The sequence below is a fragment of the Lonchura striata genome, chromosome 1A (assembly GCF_050655825.1).
Source record: "Lonchura striata isolate lonStrDom1 chromosome 1A, ASM5065582v1, whole genome shotgun sequence".
NCBI classification, from domain to species: Eukaryota; Metazoa; Chordata; class Aves; order Passeriformes; family Estrildidae; genus Lonchura; species Lonchura striata.
In genome coordinates, this window is record NC_140741.1 from 37,345,260 (window position 1) to 37,370,431 (window position 25,172).

At 34.6% G+C, this 25,172-nt stretch overlaps 1 protein-coding gene across 1 annotated transcript in view; it reads left to right on the top strand.

Annotated features, from left to right (window-relative positions):
* The window catches only part of CTTNBP2 (cortactin binding protein 2), a 76,678-nt gene that overhangs the window by 10,269 nt on the left and 41,237 nt on the right, over nt 1–25,172 (top strand). The window contains exons 2-4 of the mRNA XM_085569390.1: nt 634–741; nt 17,584–17,808; nt 22,576–24,226. Coding sequence (XP_085425516.1) covers nt 679–741; nt 17,584–17,808; nt 22,576–24,226 — 1,939 coding nt within the window. The 5' untranslated portion in view covers nt 634–678. The remainder of the gene's footprint in view (nt 1–633; nt 742–17,583; nt 17,809–22,575; nt 24,227–25,172) is intronic.

The following is a 25,172-nucleotide window of genomic DNA, read 5'->3' on the forward strand; positions in this document are numbered from 1 at the left end:
TCATTTTCCTGTCTTGCTCAGGGTGGCAGTCAGACCCACACCGCTCTTACTGACTGCGGAGTGGAAAGATACTGCTGCTAAGAATGTTAGTGCCTCTTAAAGCAGAACTGTTCCCTCCAGCCAAACAAATGAGACTGCAAATAAAGCATGCACATAAGGCTTAATGTCTTTTCACAAATTGTTCTTCAAAAGTTCCCATTCAGCCCAGTGTGTGGAGGTAAATTGGTAGCTGTTTGCACAGGTGCATTAGGTGTGCTGTGGTTAAGATATTTTCCCTTTCTTGCCTTCCTCCCGGTAGTGCTATTTTACATATGTTCTATTGTTTCAGCCTCTGTGAAGCTGCACAAGGGAACAAAGTCACAAAGTTAGCTGCTTTATCATTTCACCTTTATCATTCACAAGATTTTGCAGGCCTGATCCCTTGCAACAATTTGAAACAATATAATATGGGAGGGCTTTAATTTCTTCACTTAAAATAAAATAATCAGACTATTTGCTATTAATGTTGACTTTATATAGTACAAGTAAAGACACCAACTTTTAACAACTATAGATTAATATTGACACATCTGTGTTTCAAAATTACAGTAACTATTGTAGTCAGTGTGCTCATCAGTGTTTTATTTCTTACAGACAAGAGAGTTTGATGTGGATAACCTGAGCAAGCCAGAACTGCGAATGCTTTTGAGTGTAATGGAAGGAGAACTAGAAGCACGAGACCTGGTGATCGAAGCCTTGCGGGTAAGTTATTTGGTTGTTTTGATTTGCTTTTAGGCTTTTCTTGAAATTCTCTTTTACCACTTCCTTTATACTGTACATATAATATTGTTAATGGAAGAGTAAATTGTGATTTTTAAAATTTTGCTTGACTAAATCTCAGTAATCACAAAATATGTTCTTGTTTAGTTGTAGCCATTTGGTAATTCTATGTAATTTTTGTCTAAAACACCAACAAATTTCAAGCAAATAAGTGAAAAACCTGTGATATTGCTTCCTCTTTAAATTCTTTTACATTCTAAAGTCTGTTATTTATGAAAGAAGGGAATAACATAAAAGACAAATTCAGTCCATTTGTAATTTGTTCTTGTGGGCTATATTTGGTCATACACTCTATTCAGTACTTTCATTTTCAGTGAGATGGAAGTAGGGACAAAATCACATGATCATGTCCACTTAGGAAAATATTTTTGTGGATTGTTTGTTTGCCTTTTTTAATATAAGGTGAAATACAAGATCTATAATTGCAATTACAAGATACACAAGATATATGCTCTTAACAGCACGTACAAGTATTTGGTTAGATTTTTACTGTTAGGCACATGTGAAGGTTAGTTTTCTGCATCAGAAGATTGCAGTCTGAAAGGCAACTTAGTTTATTTGAAATGTACAAACAAAATTACTTTAATTAAAATATGATTTTTTTAATGACCATATTGATTTTAATGTTGATCTGGAACAAAATAAATTTAACAGAGCGGCCAAACAGACTGTAGATTTGAGGGAAAAACAGTGTTGTATGGTTTAAAAGTATTTATAACGTCATGGTTGAATAAGGGGAAATTGTACTCCTCAAGGTATTGAAAGTATTGTAAAGCAAAACCTTAATGTAATAAAATACATCTAGTGCTAATTTTTAGTAGTTTTTATAATGAATATCAAGTAGTGCGGGAATATTTTCCACTTGAAATGTCACAGTAACAATTGTAAATGCATTTTTATTCAGTTTTAAGTTGTTTTGTGATGTCTTCAGATCACCTGTTGCAAATGGAGCTTTAAAGTAGTTGTCATTGATGTACATGAATTAATAACTGAAGGCTTTGTAGGTATAAATCTCTCTTATAAAATGTAATTATCATTTTGTAATGACAATAAGACACTAGGAGCAATATTTTTCTGGAGTATTACTGCACTTTGAAGTTATTTTGTGTTTGGCCTTCAGTTATAAACATATGCTGAAATGTACTGCCCTTTTCATCTAGCTGTTTCACAATTTCACGGCTCATTTTCCTGGACTAGGAATTTTATTTTCCCCGTTTGCCAGTTAAAGTTTTGTAAAAGTGAAAATAGTGTGCATGGCACATCCAGAATCTCTTTTATTGTGTCTTGTAAACTTGAAGGAATGCAAATTGAATATTCAGTCAATTTTTTTCTAGTAAATATTCAGGGACAAGCTGCTACGCATATTTAAAAAGTATATTTTGAAACATATTTGGCATGATGCAAAATGGAGAAAAAAAGGGGAGAAAAAAAAAATGCAGCAAGCATTTAATGATAATAAACATTAAATATTCAGCATAGAGTAGTCCCAGGAGAACAAAAGTCTGTATGAAATTCAGATGCACCTGCTGAAATAGCTATTATGTATACAGTGGGTTTTGATGATTAACACAGAAAAATATGAAAAGTAGCTCAATTTCACATTAAATGTTGAAAGTTGGGGGGGTGGGATATTTTTGTTTGGGTTTTTTGGTTTGTTTTTTTTTTCTGCATCTCAATTTCTAGTTTCTCTAAACAAAATCTGTGTGTAACTCAAATATTCCTGGCAGCTTGCCCAGTTAGCAATGCAAGTACTGGGAAACTTGGAAGCCATTCCTGCTGAAGAACTGTAGGCTGATATGGCGTAGTATGATTCTTTTGGATCTTCTGGCTTTTTAGTTAGGAAGCCACAAGTCAGCAGTATTAGCAGCTGGACTCTCCCAGCGCCACACACACACACACACACACACAAAAACCCAACTAAGTAGCCAAATATAAAAGTGTAAAACAAGAAAATTCCAGTGGAATTGTGTCAGATTTGGTACTTTGATTTGCTGCAACAAACATGTATACATAGTTTGCATATCCTTAAAGCAAGAAAGAATTTGTTTTCATATAAGGGAAAAGACTAACATTATTTCAAAAAGAGAAGGTGGTCATTTCAAAATTAGGAAAAGTTTGTGAGTGTGTTTTTGTGTGTTGAAGGAGTTGGTTTGTTGTGGGGTTTCTAGTAGTAGTAGTAGTTCAGGGCTGTTTCAAAGCCCAGTTTCTATAATAGATCAAAGCCTGATAATTTCCAACACTATAGTAGAAAAATGTGTATTTTTCCTTTCCTCTTAAGTGAAAGGCCAGAAGTTTGAGATTATGTGAAGCAATCTTTCTTAATTAAGTGGTCATCCTGGGACCTACTATGGGGAAGGAAGATAAGTTTACTAACTAAAGTGTTGATTTTTTATTAAGGTAATGGAATTTGTGCCACATGATAAATTAGAAAGAATCAAATCCAGTATAGCAATTGACGTTTTTTATTGTGCCTTTTATTCATCACCTGCTGTAGAGTTTCCATTGCATTTTATGTAAATTTTGGATGCCTTGAAGATCACTTGTGAAACAAAACCAAAACTTCAAGAAGAAATTTGTAAGAAATATGCAGATGTCATCTGTTTACTTTCACATTTCCACAATACATTGTTGTTCCTTTATAATATGCACAACTGATTCCTGTGTGAAATAGTTACAGTAATAATCAATCAGGGCAATTTAAGTTGCTGGGCTGGACTTTAAGTTAAGGGCTGGACAAGATCAGCCCTTTGAAAACCAACAGACTTTGTGAAAAAGTAGACCTTTGTGATGCTTAGAGTCAAATTTCCAGGTTTATTCTCCAAGTCATAAGTTATTTCACTGTGAAGAAGAGCATCAGGATTCACCTCAAAGGATCTTTGTGTAAATCTTTCTCATTAGTGCCGTGATTTTGTATAACCACTACACCAAGTAAGTAACATGATTTTTCTTTTTTTGAATCTGTAATTTCTGTATTTTAGTAGCTTCATGATCATGATTGTGCTGCAATTAAAAATAGATTCAGATTAACATTTAAAGCATTAAAATTATTCCATTAATGAGAAATAACTTGCTGATTAATTGCCATTGAGTGTCCATATAGTTAAAAATGGAGGGAGACCTAACTATAGCTGCTGCCTCCATCTGTCTCAATTATCCAAATAAACTGTCTGCCAGTAATAAAGGGATCATTTATTCCTAATGTGCAGGTAATGTGGCCATATTATCAAATCACAGGTCTGGCCTCCCACAACTGTGATCTCAGACACAGTGTTCATTTGTTGGGTTTTTTTTCCCAGAAGAAAAGTAGTTGCTGTCACTTTATTTTATAGATGATTTTTTGACCCTCTTATGAGGAATTGATGTGATAATAATAGCTATCAAGGATAGAATTATAAATACTAAATACTGATTTTTGTGGTAATTGTCTCATAAGGTTATTTTGTAGGTTATTTTTAATCTAAATAATTTAATCATTTGTAGGTTATTTTTAATCTAAAATTTTAAATCCCTATTCTGTTGGGATTTCTGTTTATTGTAAAAATATGTTTATTTGCTTATGTAGATTTCCTTAGGTGGTAAATGGTAAATTGAAAATGTGTGCTTGCTTCTATGGTATATATTATTTATATTAACAAAAAAAGGCAAATTCTTACCATACTAGATTTTTTAATATACCACATTGCATGGATTTAGAACAACTTTATTTGATTGTTGAGAAAAATCACTAGTGAATTTAATGAATTTAAATGTCTAAAAGATCTGCCAATACCAACAGTGGATATATTTTTGGTTAATTAAAATTGACTACAGTATCACTGAGCTTTTTTCAGAGCTTAAATCACTGTTGTAGAAGCTAGTTCTGGCTGAATTTTATCTCCCTGAATCTAGGCATTTTGACGAGTGTGCAGCTTAATCAATGGAGCTACAAATAAATCATAGTTTCTGTATTATGTCCAAGTAGAAGTTAATGTAAGATAATTTGTGACTTACCCTAGCAAAAGAGTATGAGTTCTTGAAGTATTTCATAATGAAACTACAAATATTAATGTAATGAAAAAGGTAGATCAAAAGACAGAAAGTAATGCATCCTGTAACAATACCTCATACTTACATTCAAGTTTAGTGACCCATTCTATTAGCTTTATTTAAAAATCTTACAGTCTAAAAATGCAAGATTTAAAAATAAGGATAAACAGCTTTTAAGAGAGTATAGTGATTATTGTGTAGATTTGCACAATGTTTCTTTGACATAGCTAATGCATAGTATGTTGAATGCCAGTTTTCAGATTCCAGCTCTCCTGTTAATCGTTTTAGAATTACTGGGATATCAGTATTCAATTGCATGAGAAATTCAGTATTTTAACACAAGTCTTCCCAAAGAGAGGATCACAGAAGGCTCACTTGTTTTAGAATTATGATATTTTTTCAGAAATTCTGGATAGTTTATAAGATATTTGAGTTCATAATAAAGGACATTTTTTACATATCTGTTATAAGTGTGTGTGAATGAACTGCTTGAGTGGACCTGCCTTAACATTCTGATTAGGAACATGCTTTTGAAGAAACTGTCCCCTTTGTCTCCACCTAACTTTGCTTTGATTTGCCTCACAGACTACTCTTGGACTGAGTTAGCTGAACTGACAGCAGCTAGTCCTAAGACTTCTTTTTTCTTCCAAAAAGCAGGACCACAGGCACATGGAGTCTTTTTCTTCCCAAAGGAGTGACTGCATATTTTGCTTAAGCTAGTTTGCTTTCAAGGCCTGAGCTGTGCACTGTGGAAGGCTTTTATTAGTAAACTTGTCTTTAAATTTTGACCCACAATGATTAAACACTGAACAATATAGTTTTATTTTAATCTCATTGAAAACATGAACTATTTTGATGATAATTGGCAATAGTAGTTGTATTTCTATACCACTTCTGCAATTTAGTAAGCAAATGTATAACTCAAACAATATTTAAGACACCCTGAGTTTATCATAGTTTGTCACAAGAGTATACTATATAATGATGTTAGATTTTTGGTGGTAATTGGGAATGATACTGGAATTTCTTTGCAAAATGTGTGGCCTTTCATGCTCAGGTGCATTTTCAATAATGCATAGGCTGTTCCTTGGGAAAAAAAGTAATTGCAAGGAGAGATGTAGATCCTTGCAAGCTGTACTTGCCTACTTTGACCTGTATCCTTACCAGTGAGTCCTGTCTAGCTAAAGGGCTTCCTTTAGTTGGCCAAGACAGACTTTTGCCTACTGTAGGTTGAGATTTTGGGTTTAAAAAATGGGATTTATAAGTTAGAATTTCCATATTCTTTTAATGTTATTTGTTGTCTTTTGCATCTTGTCATGGGGTGATACTTGGTTTTGCCTGTACACTGAAAGTTACACGTTAAAATAGAGTTATTACTAACACAATAACTGTCAATTGTGTATAAATAAAGCTTTTTATCCTGAACTACTGCACAAAGTCAGCAAGAATTGTACTGCAAGACTTAGGACTTCTAGAATCAATTTTAGGGTTAGAAGGGAAGAAATCTGGAAGATACCAGGAAAAATGGAATTAATCCTTATAATATAGCTGCTCTCAAATTGACTGATAGGGAGAAAAATTACACATATATTAAGTCTAATCTGTCTACAGATTAATTATAGATCCTTACCTGCAGTATTGTTCTCAATTGGGAATCTAAATTGAAAATTTGAATTTCTTCTATGCTTATGAATCTTGTGAATCCAGAATGGAGTAACAGCACACACAAGGTGGCTTTGGAGGTTTCTGGCAGCCACTAAGGCAGCCTGTTTTGTAGCCAGGCATCTTGGAAAAATGATAACTCTGTAGCAGGAGGAGCAGAAGATGTTCAGCTGTGTCTAACAGAAGGTTATTGTTGTAGACAGTATGACAGTATGATGGTAGTTGTTGGTCTTGGTAGCAGAAGTGCACCATGAAATATTAGTCAGATAATGCCTTATTTACAGTCATTTTTTGCATATTGTAATTTCTTTGCATAAAAATTAATTTGTAGTACAGTTTTGAGAGCTAAGAATCTGCAGATTGTCCTTGCTTATCTCTGCATATTATGTCTTTGCCCATCTGTTAACTACTTTTGATTTATTGAATTTAATGATGGTTGTGTATGCCTTTTCTCTTCTCTTAAATATAGTTTGTCTTTACCTGTCCAATATGTCTAGTCATGCTTAGAATTTTTACTTCCATAATAAGAGTTTAGTGTACTTTTCTGGATGTTTTTTTCTAGTTTCCCAAAACTAGAAAAATTCCACTATTGCAAGCTATTTAAAATTGATTTCAAGGAAATTATGAAATAGGGATAAACCTCAGATAAGTCATTGGATGAAATTATTTTTTATAGCATTATAACTGTTTCTACATCTGTTCATTTCAAGTTTTAGAGTAATGAAGCATGCTCTTTGAACCTAATTGAAAAGGTGTTGTTTATTACAGCCTTAATGTTAAGATTTTGATTTGCCCATATTTGATCGTGGTTTATATCTTTTGCTAGTTTATATTGTGTTATATTTACTTATATTCTTTTTTTTTTTTTTTTGTAATAGCAATTATGTAAGTGTACACTTTATTATGAATGGGGTCAAGTCTCACTTTATCCAAAAGATGTTTGGCTTGTGTCAGCAGAAATCCCTGGACTAAATAACTTTGATCTGAGTGATACTGGTATTTTGACACATATAAAGGCCACTTCTGGAATTTATTGACAAAATAAGTTTTCAGCCATGTTCAATCACTTATTGTGGTGGTTATTTGCTGTTTACCAAAGGATGTCATGAAGCTTTTCCTAAACCATCTTAAATCAGTCCTATATCTGTGTTGCTTCACTAAGCTTAAGCTTCACTGCTCAGGTGAATACCTTTATTCTCTCCTAAAACTGAAGTATGAAACTATGAGACTTGTTTTCTAGTGTGAGAACTCTGTGGCCTTGCATTGCAAACCACCTCTTCATTCTTTATTCCAGCAGTGACTGTTAAATTAATCATAGTCTCCTTTTGTTTTTCACATAAGATCTAGATATTTTTATTTTTGACAGGCATGATACTACCAATTTACCAGAAAGTATTCTGCTGATTTTTTATTTGGATAATTGTTTTGCCTTTCCCACTTGATTTCTTCTACCCTTGTTTGATTTTTCTGCATAATCTAAAATAAATTAGTGGGTAGAGATAGATGCACACATTATTTGTAATGATAATAAAATAATACGTCATGTTAATCTGTTTATCCATTTCTGTGATCTTTGTGAATTATACAAATATGACTTATTTTAAATACTTTATCTGTTTGCCATCATTACCCACATTGCTGACAATGAGAAATGTAACTGGGTCATCTGTTATCTATGTTACTCAAAACTTTCCACTTTTTTAGTTCAGGGAACATATTTCCCCTATGCCAATAAATGGTACAGGTAATTTCGCTGATAGCAATGCTCAAATTCAACTGAATACATAACTTTTTTCCTTGGTTTGTGTGTCTCTTCATTTAGTGTTGCCAAAGAAGAAATGTATAATGTTTGTTCTTGGCTCTTGCAAAAAAATATGGTAATAACCTGTAAAAAATAATTGTGACTAAGACAAGTGATTTGATTGCAGTCCTTTTCAACACTTTTGAAAATACACAGCTTTGATTACCTTTGTTGTGCTTGGGTGTATATGTTCCCAGACATTTCTCCCTCATGCTCCATTTAGATGCTGTTCTGACTGGTGGACAGGTCCTTCCACCTGCTGCTCTCACAGAGAGAGGCATCTGTCTTAGAAGCTCTGACAGTGTAGTAATATACTTACCACTAGGTCTCTTACCACAGACAGGGTTCCATTTTTATTAATAAATGAAAAATTTGAGAAAATAGAGCAGCAGTGATTATAGTGAATTAGCACTGAGGGAGCAAAGTAAAATTTTAGCTATATATGTTAAGATATAAGCTGTTACATGAACATTTTAAAATTGCTAATGTAATGGTATAAAAGGAGTTCTAGCTGAAAAATTGCTTTAAAGTTTTAACAAACAGCATAAAATTCAAAATGTAAAATTCAGTGGTTTTTACTTTTGAACATTCCTTTCTATCAACCAAAATAATTTAATAAAATGTGTTTGCTTATTCATCCTCTTTGCTATGGGTAGTATCAATGATTAAATTCTTATTGGAGGCAATACATATTGCTCTCACAATTTACCTTCCAGTGAATATTAAAAATAATTTGAAAACACTGAATTCTCATAATCTGCCTCAGATAAATCTATAATGTGAATAGAAGAGACTACTTCAGTTGAAAGGGATATGAACAATGATCATCTACTCCAGCTGCTTAACTCACTTCAGTGCTGGCCAAAAGATAAAGTGTGTTTTCAAGGGCATTGTTCAAATGCCTCTCAAACACTGGCAGGCTTGGGGCATTGATTACCTCTCTAGGAAGCCTCTTCCAGCATTTCAACATCTTAGTAAAGAAATGCTCCCTAATGTCTAGTCTGAACCTCTCCTGATGCGACTTCAAACCATTGCTGTGTATCCTCTAACTGGATCTCAGGGAGAGAGAAGCCCCTCCCTCCCCCCTTCCCCTCCTGGGCAAGCTGTACAGAGCAATGAGGTCACCCCTCAGTCTCCTTTTCTCCAGATCTGATAAGCCCAGAGTCCTTGCCCCCCCCTCACAGGATGTTCCTTTCAGCCCTTTCACCAGCTTTGTTGCCCTCCTCTGGATGCAGTCACTCACCTTCACATCCTTCTGAAACTGCAGAGCCCAGAGCTGCACACAGCACTCCCACTGAGGCTGCTCCAAAGCCAAAGAGTGGGATAATCACCCCTTTTGCCCAGCTGGGGGTGATGCTGTGTGTGACCACCCCAGGATGGGGTTTGCCCTCTTGGCTGCCCGGGCACACAGAGCTGGCTCACACTGATCCTGCTGGCAGCCAGCCCCTCAGATCCCTCTGCAGGGCTGCTCGTGTCCTCAAGAGTGTCAACAGCATTTCCCATTTTGGTACAATCAGCAGCTTTGTTAATGGTGCATTTGACTCCTACATCCAGATCACTGCTGAGTATATGGAAGAGAACTGTCCCTAGGATTGAGTCCTGAGGAACACTGTTAATGACAGTCATCAGCCAGATGTAGCCCATTCACTACAAGCCCTATTCACTACAAGCCTTCAGCCAGTTCTTCAGTCAATACACTCTGAACCTGCTCATTCCATAGGGTTCTGGAGAACTTTTCCAGAAGGATGCTGTGAGGAACAGTATCAAAAGCCTTACTAAAATCCAGAAAAACTACATCTACTGCCTTCCCTTCAGCCATGAGGGGTTGACTTTACACAGAAAGATATGGAACTAGTTAAACAGCCCTTTCCCTTTGTGAACCCTTGATGATTGTGCCTGATGGTGACGTTGTAAATACATAACTTGCATACTTTTAAATTAAAATACATAAGGCTTGGTAATAGTTTAATTGCCGTGCAGTAATGTGGGATGGTTTCTTAACTGAGATTTTGATAGCTTGAAAATATGAACATCTAAATACTCAAACAGAAACACAGATTGAATTAGTAAAAATTTTGGTGTTGCATCTTTAGTATGTTTTGTTATTGAGCTGAAGAAGCTTTGTTAGCTTTGTTTTTAACTGCTAAGCATGAAGGTTAAAGTGCTCTATTTTGGTTAGAGATGAAGTCAGATTTCCTTCAGCACTTCAGAAGGATTTCTGACAGATTTCCATGAATTTTAACTATAAATTTGAACATGCAAAAAAGGTCTAGATGACAAATGGTTATTTTAAGTAACCAGAGAGCTCAAGTCTCTTCTATCAGCTGACACTCATTATCAGTATGAAAATCTGTATTATTTTCAGAAATAAATGTCTTGGTGGTTAGATAATCAGATCATCAAACAGTGATACTTCCTGACAAAATATTGGCCTATAATTTTCAAATGTTTAAGCACCAGACAACAAAGCTGTCATAAAAAAGGTCTAGTGTAATCTTTATATGGAATATCTAGATGGCTCTTCTCAATCAAAACCATATGTTGTTTCATGACTTGAACTCTTTCTTCTTCCTCATTTAGAAACTTAGTTCAAGGCTTGAATTTCACTTTTTAGGTTGTGTGAAGTGAAGAATATTTTATATTCACTGCACTGTTTTTTTTCTTGTTGGGACTGATATTTAGTAACTGATCTTAGCCTTGTAATACGGCTTTTCCTTTTGAAATCTGCAACCTCAAAATAATAAGTTTTCATTACTCTAAGGAAGAAAATTAATAATGAATAATTGGAAGCATATGTCTGTTTGTCCTGAGTGTCTGTACTCTTCCTTTTCTGGACGTTTTTTGTCAAGTAACAGGGAGAAAAAGAAGGAGGTTGTGCTACTTATCAATATTGTAGTAATAATAATATGGTGCCATTGGATGATACTCTCCTTTTATGGAATTAGACCCCTAAGAAAATTCAGGTTTGATCATTACCTTGGTTGTATAATTCTATTTCAGTACTTGTCAGGATTGTTTAAATGTTAATTAAAAGTTTGTCCTTCGGTACACAGAGATCTGAATTAATTGTTTGGCATTTTGTGCTTTTATCAAATATGCTTTTTAAAGCTGAGAAAAGAGAATTATACTGCTTTTTTGCGAAGCACTATAATATTTGGATACTTGCCTGAAATAGAGAAATTCCTAAGGATACTGTGAATAGCCTTGTAAAACAACACACAATGATTTTTTTATTCAGAGCTGTCTTTTTACCTTGAAAAATGTTTTTTTAAAGCTTGGATTTAAAGCTATGTGATTCTGAGAGACAAGGATACTTTGCAAATTATAATTTTTTTAAAAAATTTGTTGTGTTGTTTTAAATGAGAGAATAATGTGGTTTTGCATATTACTTTCGTGCTTTGGATATTATCCCAAGTTTCATGCTTGGGATAACTTTTATAGGAAAACTTTATGTCTCATGCAGTTTACTGTAATGTAACAAATTTCATTTATGTATTTGCATGCCTTATGACTGTTATGAGACAGATAAGTTTGAGTGCTTTTTATGAGTATTTGTGTCTCACATTAAAAATTACTGAGTATGTTTTCTTTCCTATTAGTACCTCTACCAAATTACTTGACTTCTTCAATGGTCCTGTTCAGTCATCCATAAAGAGCATGTCTTTATAGTACAGAACAAATATGTAGGTCTGTCAGAGAATAATTAACCTATATGCTGGTTTTGTTTAACTTGCTGATTGTATCCTCCAATTTTGCAATTCTACTGTTTTCACTCTTTTTAAACTAGTGGCCTGTTATGATCATCAATTTTGTCCAGGCAATTTCTATTTTTCTATCCTTAAAATGGACAGACAAGGTTTTGTCTTATCCTATTTGATATTTAACATGGAAACAAACACTTGTAATGTATTGGTAAAGTATTTTTTGTATAGTATGGAGTTCAGTAAAATTTAACTCTCATGTAGATTTTGCATGGGCATGCACTGTCACTGTCAGTTTTAGACTGCAGTTAAAACTGTAAGGAGAAATTGAGCATCACATGTTCATTGACAGAAGCCATGCTGCAAGATACCATTTCCTCAGTCACTGATGTTTACATTTCCATTTTAAGTTTTTGCTATATATATTTATATGGAAGTAGCATCTTACGATACTTTGAAAACATTAATTTACATCTGCATTTAAAAAAAAGGCAACTAAAAAAAAACTAACAAGGACCCCAGACTCAACTGTGTATGAAAATTAGTAGCCTTATTTAAAGACTCATTCTTAACTCATTGTAGAAAGGCATGATATCCTCCAGTCTTTGGTATTTTGCAGGTGTATCTCAAAGTACTGTTTTTATTGTGAGTATATACTCATTGATAATTCTCTTTTGTTTAATTGAATAGCTACAAAAAATCACTTGAAGAAACTATATAATTTCACTGACGAAAATTTATAAGTGTGTTCTCTTTCAGACATCTTCCTCTTTTAAAAAAAATCAATTACCCTCATAGTTTTATTTAGAATTAAGGGCTCACCCTCATCTTTAACATAATATATAAAATAAGCTTTTACTTCCTCCTCTTCTGTACTGGTTAGTTTTAGAAAACTTTTTACCATTCCCTAATTCATATGTCAAGAGAAAATATTAATATGAACCCATCAACATCTGTTGAAACAATTATCATAAATGTAGAAAAGGAAATTAATCAGAGCAACAAATGGTCTTGAAAGGAAGGAAATTTTGTTTAAGTGTTCTGGGGCAGCATTAATACAGTTCCATTGTTCCCCAGCAATGTAGGACATGCAGTCCTATTTTTGATGTTTATCATCAGTTGCATGGAAGATTTGGACCTGCTGAGCTCTCTTAATTTGGCAGATAAATTAAGAGGAAACTCTGAGATACATAGGGGGAAAGATACTGTATTAATCTTGAAAAGTTCTGTTGCTTATGTGAATTATGTTGCTAATTATGAAAACTTATTTCAATGAATGTATGCAACTAATATCAACATAAATTATTAAGGCTATAAAACTAATAATGTAGCTTATATGATTTTTTTTTTTCATTATTTGATGTATTTCTTACATATATTAATTGAGCACATTTCTTTTTCCTAGCTTTATTCTTTTAGCTGTAAGTCCACAGTAAGAGGTGTACTATTTGAAGACCTCCCTGGCCCCCTTACATTCTTGTTTCAATAACAGGGGGAAGAGTCTGATTGTACTTCATAATTCTCAGTTTGGTTACTGAAAATAAATGTTTGTTTTCTTCTGAATTGGAATGCAAGAAACAAATAGTTACAGACCAGTTCTTATATTTTCATTTTGCTCTCTCCCTGCACACCCCACTGCCCATCTTCATTTGCCAGTAGATAAATGGGATCAGTGACTGCAAAAAGGTCAGGTTAAGATGTGAAAATATCCATGAGGTACCTTGCAGATAATTTGAGGTAACTTGAAAAAGGTTGGTGTAGGATGAATGAGGTGTCTTGCTGTATGTGGTAAGAGACAGGCTCCCTGAGAGAGTCATAAAAGAAGCAGTTTATCTTAACAGCCCTTCAGATTCTTGTTAGCTACAGACTTAGGAGAGAAAACTTGAGAATAAACCTTCACTTTCTATTGTATAGAAGCATAATCCCTAGCGACTTTTTAGTACTGATTTTTTATTTTTGAAAATATCCTGGACTTAAAGTTCTGTTTCCCAGGTCATGAAAAGTATTGTCTTGATCCAAAACAAGACACAAGACTTGTTCTACCATTATTAGATTTTTTCTTTCCTTCCTCTGAGAACTCATTTTTGTAATTTGTTACTTGACAAGATTACCATCATCTGTAAGCTTAAATAAATAAATAAATACATGACAGTCCTAGAAGAAATCAATAATTATGCAGTAATGTAGGTGTAAAGGCACCTGGAGAGATCATTCAGTCCAATCTTCTTAAAGCAGGAGTAAGGTCAAACATGGATTGAGTTGCAGTTGGCTTTATCCAATCTATCTTGGGAAATCTCCCAATGATAGAAGTTACCTGTTTTCCCTGGGCAACATGTTCTGGTGTTTAGCTGCTCTCAGTGAAAATAATTTGTGTCCAACTGAAAATTTCCTCATTAGATCATGGGACAAGCACCACTCATCCTGTCAGCCTACAGACCTCAAGCACTTTTCTTCCTGATTGTCTCTCTCACACTGAAAAGTCTTACTTCTACTAAGCTCTTCCTTGAAGAGAAGCTGTGTTTTACCTTTTGATTGTTTTTGAAATTATTAAAATGAAAACATTGAAGATATTTTTCAGATCTATTTTTTTGGTAGTCCATCCTTGATCTTACATAATGTTACAGATCAGCAATAAAAAAACTTAGAAGTTTACTTTTTTAAAAATAGTAGCTTTATTTTAGTTTCCCTGTTTAATGTGTGTAAAGGTTTAAAAGTTCAATATAAATGTGATGTTCTTACTGACTGAATTAAAAAGCTGTTGTAAGTTTAATCTTTTGCTCTGTTGCCATTGTGAATTTCATGCATTAACTGTTTAAAGGGTTTTTTTCTTTAGTTTTATATATGTAGTTTTGATTTGTGTGTGCCTTCTGTGACTTTTCATTAGTAGTTACCTCTTAGGGGGATTTAGCTCAAATCTTAAGTCATGATTTTGTGTACCACCAACATAGGCTGACAAAGGTATAATTTCCCATGGACATCTTTTCATACTTCTAAAAACTTCCTGTCTCAGTCCTTCCATTAAAAGGTTCATTGTTTATCAAATGAGTATGTGCAGAAAACTGAAGCTGATGGTTTATAAATTCATGCAGCACCTTTCACAATACAGTAGTCCTGATGACCTCCTATAGCGGGTGCATATTCTATTTTTGAAAATGTTGTGCTTGAAAATTATTTCAGTTAATTATTCACAAATAAATAGTTTAAATGTTATTTTCTCTATATTTTGCTGCACAACTGAAGTTATATGTGACGCACTGCTAATGCTGCTTTAACACAACCACCAAAATACACAGACTTTTTTTAAAGGAGTATTATTTTAGATTGTATATTCCACAGATAATGACTTTCCTGAATAACAGATATTATGATACTGCTACTAGCTCTTATGACTTGAAATTCAGTAAAGAAAGACAATATAAGAGAAAAAATTCTGATTCTAACATTTCTATTTCTCCCATTTGATATGGAGAGAAATGTTAGATGTTAATTCACTTTAGTGAATTGCAAAGGGACAGAAGTATTATTTAGAGGCTAGAGTAATCCTGAAAAAAAACCTCAAGCCTAGTTTGTCTTTCTGTCACTTTGTGCCTAAGCTTTGGGAAAATGCTCATCATTTCCCTTCTAGTAAGTTTCTGCTGTGTCTTTTATTCTAGTACCTTCTTTTTAAATCATGTATTTTCTTCCCTTGAAATCATCCAATTATTGTATTTTATATATATAGTCCTTGTATAAAGACCTGGAAACATTTGTTTTAATATACATTTCATTCCCCTTTGAGTTGGAAACATCTTTAGATATCTTTGCTGACTATGGTTTGAGAGTTGCCAGTCTGTTTTCCCTTGTGCTTGACCTTATGCAGTTATGGCTTCAGCCATTCTGTCATCCCAAGCCATGTGCTGTTTGAGACTTACTGGTTTTTCCACAGTTTTTGCCTTCTGCATTTTCCTATAGCCAATTTAATTCTGGTTTTGATTTTCATTCAGATGGAGGGCATCCCTACTATATAGTTTCATCCTCTTGGTTAATGAATCTGAAGCCCAGTCATCTTGCTGTTTTGGCAGGTGCACACTGAGTCTTTTTGCCCTGCTCTATTAATTGCTGTGCATGTTAGAAAACATTTCAAAGAATATATTCATATCACATGCATTTAGTAGTTCCAAGAGGACAGCTGGTCATGGGTCATAGAAAAAAATAGAAAATACACATTATTTCACTGCCTGGCAATCTGTTTCTATAAAGGCACAGGTTATGCCTTTGCCTCTAAAGTCAGTTAATCATCATGGCTTTTTCTTTGGATTTAATAATGAGGGCTCTTGGTGGTCTTATTTTTGGACTTACAGCAGACCTGCTACATCTGTTTTTTCATTTACTTTGACGGCTCACTTTATATAAACTAAGTGGATTTTAAGTTGTTGATAATTTATATATGGACTGTGCATTCCTCTCTGTTTAAATTCTTGACCTGCTTGGATTTATCATCTTGCTTGGCTGATTAGCAATGTAATGCATTTATGGTAAGGCTTTTCGTTTTGATGATTTCCTTTCCATGAAGGTTGAATTCCTGAGCTACATACTGTCCTGTAACTTCATCTTATAGAACCACAAAATACAAATACAGCCCCTCTTCCCAGTCTTGTAATGTTACCTTTGGAACTAGCTTTTTTATTTTATAAGTTATAAATTAAGGGATTAAAATACTAGAAAGATTAGACTAATTCAGCGTTACTTGCAAGGCACTTTATAAAAAAATATTAGGGTCTATCTATTATTTTTATCTCTTCAAACAGTAACTACCTGACTTTGTAAGCCAAACTAGGTCTGAGCGAATTCTGTCAGGTTTTTCTGAAGTTTCATTCCAAAGACCTGGTCTTTTTAATAAAGATGTTCTACTTGTACTATCACAATGAAAAACAAACTAGAAGTATTTAAAGCATCAGAATATGTAGGCACACTTGTTTCTTTTCCAGACAAATTCTCATTTATGAGAATATTTCAGTTTTGTTGACAATATATAGAAAAACATTGGGCATTCACTAAGGTATGTAATTTGTACTTGAGTCTTTAAGAGTTTTTTCTAACATAGTTCTTACATTCCCCTTTGTTTTCTCATGCCCTGAAATGTGTGTTATCATTCATGAACTTTTCATATTAAAATTTTAACTTCAAGCTTGCCAAATGATGTGCTAAGCCACTGGGTAAGTATTTGGTCTCTTTCTCCTCTTTGTATCTCAGACTCTCAGACTGGTTTAGCCTTCCTTTTTTTTTTTTTTTAATTTTTTTTTTTGCTTATTCTTCAAAATAGGATTTGAACAAAGTTACAGAGAAATGTTTTTATCTATTTTTGGATGATTTCTCTTTCTTTATGGTGTTTTTCTGCACTCTGGGTGTTTTTCTGATTTTTTGAGGCATATTTTTCTTTTAGAGAATGTAAATGAATACTCAAATAAAATATTCTGAAATATTAAATCACGTATATTGCTTTCCCTGTAGTGTAAGTTTTTTCTATGTGTGGCTGTACTTCAAAGAATGCATTTTATTTCTCTGTTTTTAATTTGCTTTTTTTTTTCCTGTTAGGCCCGGCGCAAAGAGGTTTTTATCCAGGAGCGATATGGAAGATTTAATCTGAGCGACCCATTTCTGGCTCTTCAGAGAGACTTTGAGGCAGGTGCTGGTGATAAAGAAAAGAAGCCAATATGTATGAACCCTCTGTCCATTTTAGAAGCTGTTATGGCTCATTGCAGGAAAATGCAAGAAAGAATGTCAGCTCAGTTGGCTGCTGCTGAAAACAGACAAAAGAAGGTATCCTGCTATTGACTTTTTCCTTTTCCCTGTCCTGATTTGTTCTTTCATGTCATATTTTTAATTTGCATCTTTGTCTTGATAACATTACGAGTGTTCAAATGTTGCCATTTAATTTTCATATAGGGTGAGGTGCCGGTTTTCTGGTGATCCTTTGTATCCATGCTTCATTTGTTCTGTGAATTTAGTTCTATTTATGGAAAAAATTAAATATAACTGGTACAAGTTGATACAGTGGATATATAAGAGGCTAGCTCAGTGTGAACTGAGCATCATCACAAGATATTTTTAAACCAATACTGTTGGAGCCTTGAGAGCCTATTTTCATTCCAACCTGAATAAAGTAAATAATTGCTTTTAATTTTATATTAGGTAGCTCTATTTCATAAATCAGTAAAAATGTTTTATACCTCTAAAAATAATTTTTTTGCATATTTAGAACATTTACTGTAAAAAGAAAATAATTTTGGAACAATTACGCTGCAGAAAAAAGTGCCAGATTGAAGATAAAACAGTGTCATTTTGAAAGTGAATGATTGGTTGGTGGCATGTATTTCACCAGTATGTAAGACATACATTTCTTAAACATAGCTAAATATTCACATGTTGGGGAAGGGTGTCTGAGAGGAAAGAGACCCTTTATATGAAACATATAAAGTCATATAAAGTATTTTTGAATAAATAGGAAAAAAATGCTCTCTATGTGTTTAATCATCTTCACTGCATATAAGATAGAATGTCTTCTACTGCTGTGATACAGGTTTTTGGTGACTTAGATTTAGATTGACTTAAAAACCCCCAAACGACAAACAGGCTAAGACAATTAACATAAAATAGATTTTGGTAATGATTGGTCTTTGGGAAAGAACATGCATGTGAAAGTGCTGGAAGTTGCTGGAAATACATGCTTAAATTAAACCAGGGAACATTTTGTGGTTACTTTAGCTCTGTTGTTTAGTTTCATTTAAACATCCCTGTTCTGTTAAGACTTCAGGAAAACAGATTAAAAAAAAAAAAGGATATCACTATGATATGTAAGTCTTTCAACAGTTTAATATGAAGTGAACTATTACATGTATCTCACACATGTTTCTGAGAACTTTTAAGTATTAATTTTCTTTCTCATAAGCTTTTTCGGTAAATATGAAAAGAGGAAAGGGCAAGCATGCTTACTTGTTCTGACTGAAAAAGGATATTGGGAGAAACCCTGATACATCTGCCAGGACAGTTGAATTAGTTTCTTGTTTCAGTGCATGGCCACAAGTCTCTTCTTGTACCTAAATTATTAATCTATCTCTGGCTTTTATTATAAGGTCAGATACATGCACCTAAGATGCGCTCAAATATTAAGAATATATCAGTTTATTAATATGTAAATTCAAATTTTCTCTCTTTTTTGTCCTTATTTTTACCAGAGTCTGTATCTGTAAGTCTATTTGTACAGGAAAGGATGCTTTTGTCTTTTGCTTCCTAGAGGAATACATGAGCTTTTTTATCTCTAAATTTTAATTTTAAGGATTTGAAATCAAACTACATGGTGTTAAGCAGCTGTTTGCATGACTGTCTACTGAATTACATCTTCCTCTTTTAAGATTCATTATAAATGCTATTTGTGCAAGACACTCTTAAATTCCTTGGGTTTGTGGCAACAGATGATGTATCTCTCAACTATCTCCATGCATTCACAAACCGTTCATTCAGTGTTTTACCTTCCCTCCGTTCCCTCCATTTTTCTGTCTGTTCTTCATCTCTCAAATCCTTCTGTTGAAGAGGGTAATGAAGGTGTTTTGAGGGACTTCGAAAGATGTTCAACAAGGTAGGGTGACACAGTGTAACAAAAAAAATCAGCCTAGGCAAATGTAACTTAAATACAAGCCAGCTGCTGCCCCTTCCCTCCAAGAGTGGTTCCTCCTTCTCTAAATGTGTGATGCCTCTATCTTCATGTTTGGAATTGGTTCACTGTTCCACTCTAAAGAATGAAATCTGTGTACAGCTGTGTTTATTTTCTCTGGGTATTACTGAACTTTAAACAGAGTGAACTCTTATTCCAGGGGGGACTTGATATCTGTGAATATAATCACCTCAAAAGTATTCTATGACTAAAATTTTTATTTGATCACAAAAACAAGGCATAAAAATATACCAGCATGTAGAAAAATCAAGGAGGTGCACAAAGGACTTGTAAGGTTTACCACATACAAACATCGCACTCTCAGATGGCATCTGCTTTGTATTAAGTCTCCATCCCCTTCCATCTCATTGAATGCTTTTCTTGGAGCTGCTGTGAAAATTAATTTTGAGTTTTCCTGAACAGATCATCAAAATGGCAGCTCTTGATTTGTTGAGAGCTTGGAGAGGAGTTAGTATTGGGATCCATGCTTAAGGAGAGGCAAGTGTGGGTTGAAAAAGGCCTGTTAGTATAATTTATTCTAGCCTTGTGCTTAAAGCAGATTATCATCATCATCAGTACATCTGGTCATCTGTGAATTTGTCTTGCTTAGCCATGAAAACCCCCAGGAATGGCAATACTGCATATTTGCTGCACTGGTGTCCTTATGAAGAATTTTTTTCTGAGACTGAGCTTCTCAAAGGGCAAGTTTTCTTTTCTGTAACCTTTTATTATGGAGCTCCACCTGCCATTATCAAGATGAATTTGACTCTTGTCATCACTGTAAGGGCCCTTCAAAAGGATGTTGCTGTTAGATTATCTTTCTGTCTGTTTTTCACTAAACTGTGCACGCCAATCTTCCTCAACATTTTCTTACAAGGCATGCTGTCTGAAGGGCAAAGGCCCTTCAGAGGTGAGAGACAGCATGGGCTTAATTGTTTGTGGGACACTATATTTTTTCTCAGTATCCTTTTTTACCCCTTTTCAAATCCTTCTTGAACTCATTTCCAGATGTTTACGTTACTGATAGGATACAGTGTAAGCATATAGTACATTTTGCGAAAATCAGGTTCTTGTTAGTTTGTAAACTCACAAATAATTGCAGCTAGTTCCAAATCTGTCATCTAAAGGGAAAAATACCATTCAGAAGCTTTTCCCTATTAAAGATGATGCAGCCAAAAGAATAACAACAGGAAAGGAGAGAGAGACATAGGAGACAATGTAAAATGAGAAAATAATGCTGCTTTTGTATATTGAAATCAGAGGATTTACATTTATATTAGGAAGCCATCCTTTAGATGCAATGCTTACAAATAAGGTATTATAATAATATGGTAAGCTGTTTTCATGCCAGTTAAATATTAAAATCTGTTTGTAATTATTCAGAAGTAATATAATTTCACAGCACTTAATTTATAGAATGAGAAGCTCATCTGAAAACTAAATAGCAGAATAATAAAGTATAAAAGGTCTGATAAAAATGTTTTAACTATAATATTTATACATCTCCAAGCTTTAGAAATTGTACACATTTCTCATAATTTTTGTACCTGTTTTAAAAAAGAAAAGAAATGGTTGAATGCTCCACTTGTTTTGAAATTCTAGGGAACCATGCAAATGCTGTATCCTTTGAAAATTTAGTGAAATCATTGAGTTAAAAATAAGGTTTTTTTCCACTTGTAAACTATGCTTGGGACTATTCCTAAATACAGTGTCATTATAATATTTTGTTAATTTAATTTACAGCTGTATTTACTTTAACAGAACTAAAGAAATATTGCTGCTGATACAGTTTAGCAAGGACTGATAATGCCATACCTGGTTTTTCATATGTTTAGCACTGTTTTTTGGGGCTCTGAGCAGCCTGGTCTAGTGAAAGGTGTGCCTGCCTGTGGCAGAGAGGTTGGAACTTCAAGGTCCCTTTCCAATCTAAACCATTCTATAAGTCTATTTACCACTTTTAAGAAAGGGTTGGTGTGGTTTTGTGAAAAGCATTGTGCAGAGTGTCAACCTGGGATAAAGCTCTAAAACCCCAGTGCAGCCTCTATGCTGCTAAACAGGTTTTGAAGTATTTGAAACCAAGATGATGTTTAGAATGTAGGTATCATTTCCCACAATGGTTTCTTCCTCAAAGGTGTTTTATAAAATGGTTTATTACCCTATTTTTGCAGTGCTTTTCTAGAAGAGGGTCTGTGAATAAAAGCGTAAACAGTAGGCAAAATAAATTAGAGGCAATGGCTATTTGAATAAGGGGAAAAGTTATTCTCATCTGTTAACTGTATTTTAGTAATAGTAGCTTATACACCACTGATGTCAATGAGAATTTTCACTATTATTAAGTACAGGGAAATATTTCTGACTGTGCCAAAAATTTATCTTATTTATAAATTTTAAAATAAGATCCAGGATACCAGTTATGTTCATGATGGACTTAATCTCCTTCAGTTGGAGGAAGAGATAAAACCTCACCCCATCATTTCTGTCCTAAAAGATTTTTTTGCAAAGCTCATCTCTTACTTGTGTTTGATTGCTTTACTGAGATGACTATTTGTTATGCCAAATTTTTGGAGAACAGGTAGCTCCATCACTCAGGAATCACAAGCATTTAACTACTTTGGAGAGTCTCTCTCTTGTCAATGGAGGAAATTAAAAGAGTTTGCTTAGTTTCTAAATTGCTCTCTCTTTATTTTACTTGTATAAGAGATGGCTCTCTTTATTTTACTTGTATAAGATTATATGCACTTGTGTTAGATGTCACAAATCACCTTCCTGGGTTCATTTTAGTCATACTCACAGGTTTAAAATATCAGTGTCAGGTTAATACTAGATTATTATGAAATGAGAAGTGTTAATGAGAATTATTTTCTGTTTTCTTACAGTTGGAAGTGGAAAAATGTCAGTTACAGAATCTTGAGCTGGAGCACAGAAAGCTATCTGCTCGCCTTGAAGAAGAACGTGGAAAGAATAAACATGTAGTATTGATGCTAGTGAAAGAGTGTAAGCAGTTGTCTGGCAGAATTGTAGAAGAAGCCCAGAAACTGGAAGAAGTGATGTCAAAATTTGAAGAGGAAAAGAAAAAGGCTACTGAATTGGAGGAGTTTCTTGCAGCTGAGAAGCAAAGAAGTACACAAATGGAAGCTCAAATGGAAAAGCAGCTGTCTGAGTTTGACACAGAGAGAGAGCAGTTGCGTGCCAAACTTCACAAAGAGGAAACACACACCAGTGACCTCAGAGAAGAAAGAGATAAAATGATCAAAATGATTGAGCAATTAAAAAAGGAGAATGAAAGTAAAGCTAATCTTTCTCAGAAGGATAATGATAGGAGTCTTGTTTCTATTTCTGTTGAAACAGAAGAGCCAAGTTCAAGAACTGTTGCTTGTCAAACAGAGACAGTAACGATGGACAGTAGCATCGAAAACGCTAAGAAGTTGCCTTTGACTGTCTCTATAAAGCCTTCTACAGTGAGCCCATTAGTGTCTGGCAATCCAAAAATGAATGTGTGTGCCAATGCAGCATTTGTGAAGCCTGTCATTGATAGGCAATCTTCATCTAGTGAACTTGTCCCTCCCACAACTCCTGTTCTTGCACAGAATCAAAACAGAATTGAAGAAAATGGACCAAGTACAGGCTCATCCCCTGATTTATCAAGTAGCACTTCCCCTTTTTCAAATAGTAATTCCCTTTGCACCCCCACCACACCAACTGCCACAGCTCAGAATTCCTCGCTCTCTTCATCTGTACACAGTTTGCATTCACCATCTGCCAACACTACTGGCCATCCAGGCCTAAATCCACGAGTCCAAGCAGCTAGATTTAGATTTCAGGCAAATGCAAATGATCAAGACCAAAATGGAAACACAACCCAAAGCCCTCCCTCAAGGGATGTATCCCCGACTAGTCGTGACAACCTTGTTGCCAAACAGGCGGCTCGGAATACTGTTACCCAAGCTCTTTCAAGATTTACAAGTCCTCAGAGTAGTGCTCCGTCGCGGCCAGGGACGTCACATTCAGTGGATGTTGGCACTTACACCCCAGTTGGAAAAATTACTTTAAAGACTCCAAGTGTATCAAGAATTGACCGAGGAAACCCTCCACCTATTCCTCCTAAAAAACCGGGGCTTTCACAAACTCCTTCTCCACCACACCCACAGCTTAAAGTTTTAATGGATAGTAATCGATCCCCAAATACAAGTGCAAAAACTGACAACAAAACCATGACCTCACCTCTTTCAAGTTCACCACAAGGAATCAGGGTAATAAATGAGGAAATTATTTCTAAGTCCTCACCTCAGCTGCCACCAAAACCTGCTATAGATTTATCTGTGGCACCTGCAGGCTGTGCCATGCCAGCCATAGCCTCATCTCAGGTGGGTGCCTGGCCTTCCCACTTTCCTGGACTGAACCAACCTGCATGTTCAGAAAATTCCTTTGTCATTCCCACCACCATTGCCTGTAGCTCCTCCATAAACCCTGTTAGTGATTCATCCTGTAGACCATGTGATTCAGACAGCCTCCTGGTAACAGCATCAGGTAAAGGGATTGATATGCTACAAACTCTCCTCAAAAACTTATATGTTAACTTAGATGTCTTGTTTGATTTATTTATCTTGTAACTTTCTCATTCTTACTTTCTAAAAGCTAAAATTTTCCTGTATATTTTTTCCACATTCCAGGGATATGGGAATTCTTTTGCTGATTTAGTAATGATATAAATAAGTTTGCTTCCTCGAGGAAGTCTCCATATTGAAAGCTTTTTTAAAGAGGACTAATGTTTAAAGTAAGTGAGCTGCAGATTAGAGTGTATTAAACAAATTCCTTTAAATTTTTTTAAATTTATTTTTGGTTAATGCTAGTATTTTGGACCTCCTCAGTCTGAAATGATGTTTTGAATATTACCTCTTCAGGGGATCTTCCATGGAATATGTATTTTGATGCTATGTGAATCTTTTAAAGAATAGGGAATAGCTGGGGCTATGGTATTCTGCTATGGCAGTAGATGGTTGTACATTAAGACATGTAATTGCCTGTATATCACTGCCATTTCCATACTACATGCCTATAGAATATCTTTAATTTTATTTCTGTTTTTCTATAGTTCTTTTCTCGGTTGTAGGCTTTGTTAATACTCATGCATGGTATCTCACAGACTCACTTCAGCAGATATAGGCACAAATTTGCTGTTGTAAAGTTAAAATTTAACTGTTGATAATCTTAAGTCTGGAGTCAATGTGTGTATCTGCTACTCATTTTGCATTTTGGTGGGGACTTACTGGTGTGTCTGATGTGCCACCAGCTTCAGGGAATCTTCTTGATGGCAGTAAAGTGAACAAAGACAATACCTTTCAGTGAACTGTAGATCTCCTATAAAGCTTTTTATCAACGTATTTCCCTGCTGAGATCGCTAGCACTAGAATATTAGGTAGAAGCTCCTCTTAGTTTGACTTCCACTGCACTGAAAAAAAACCACAGTTATGGA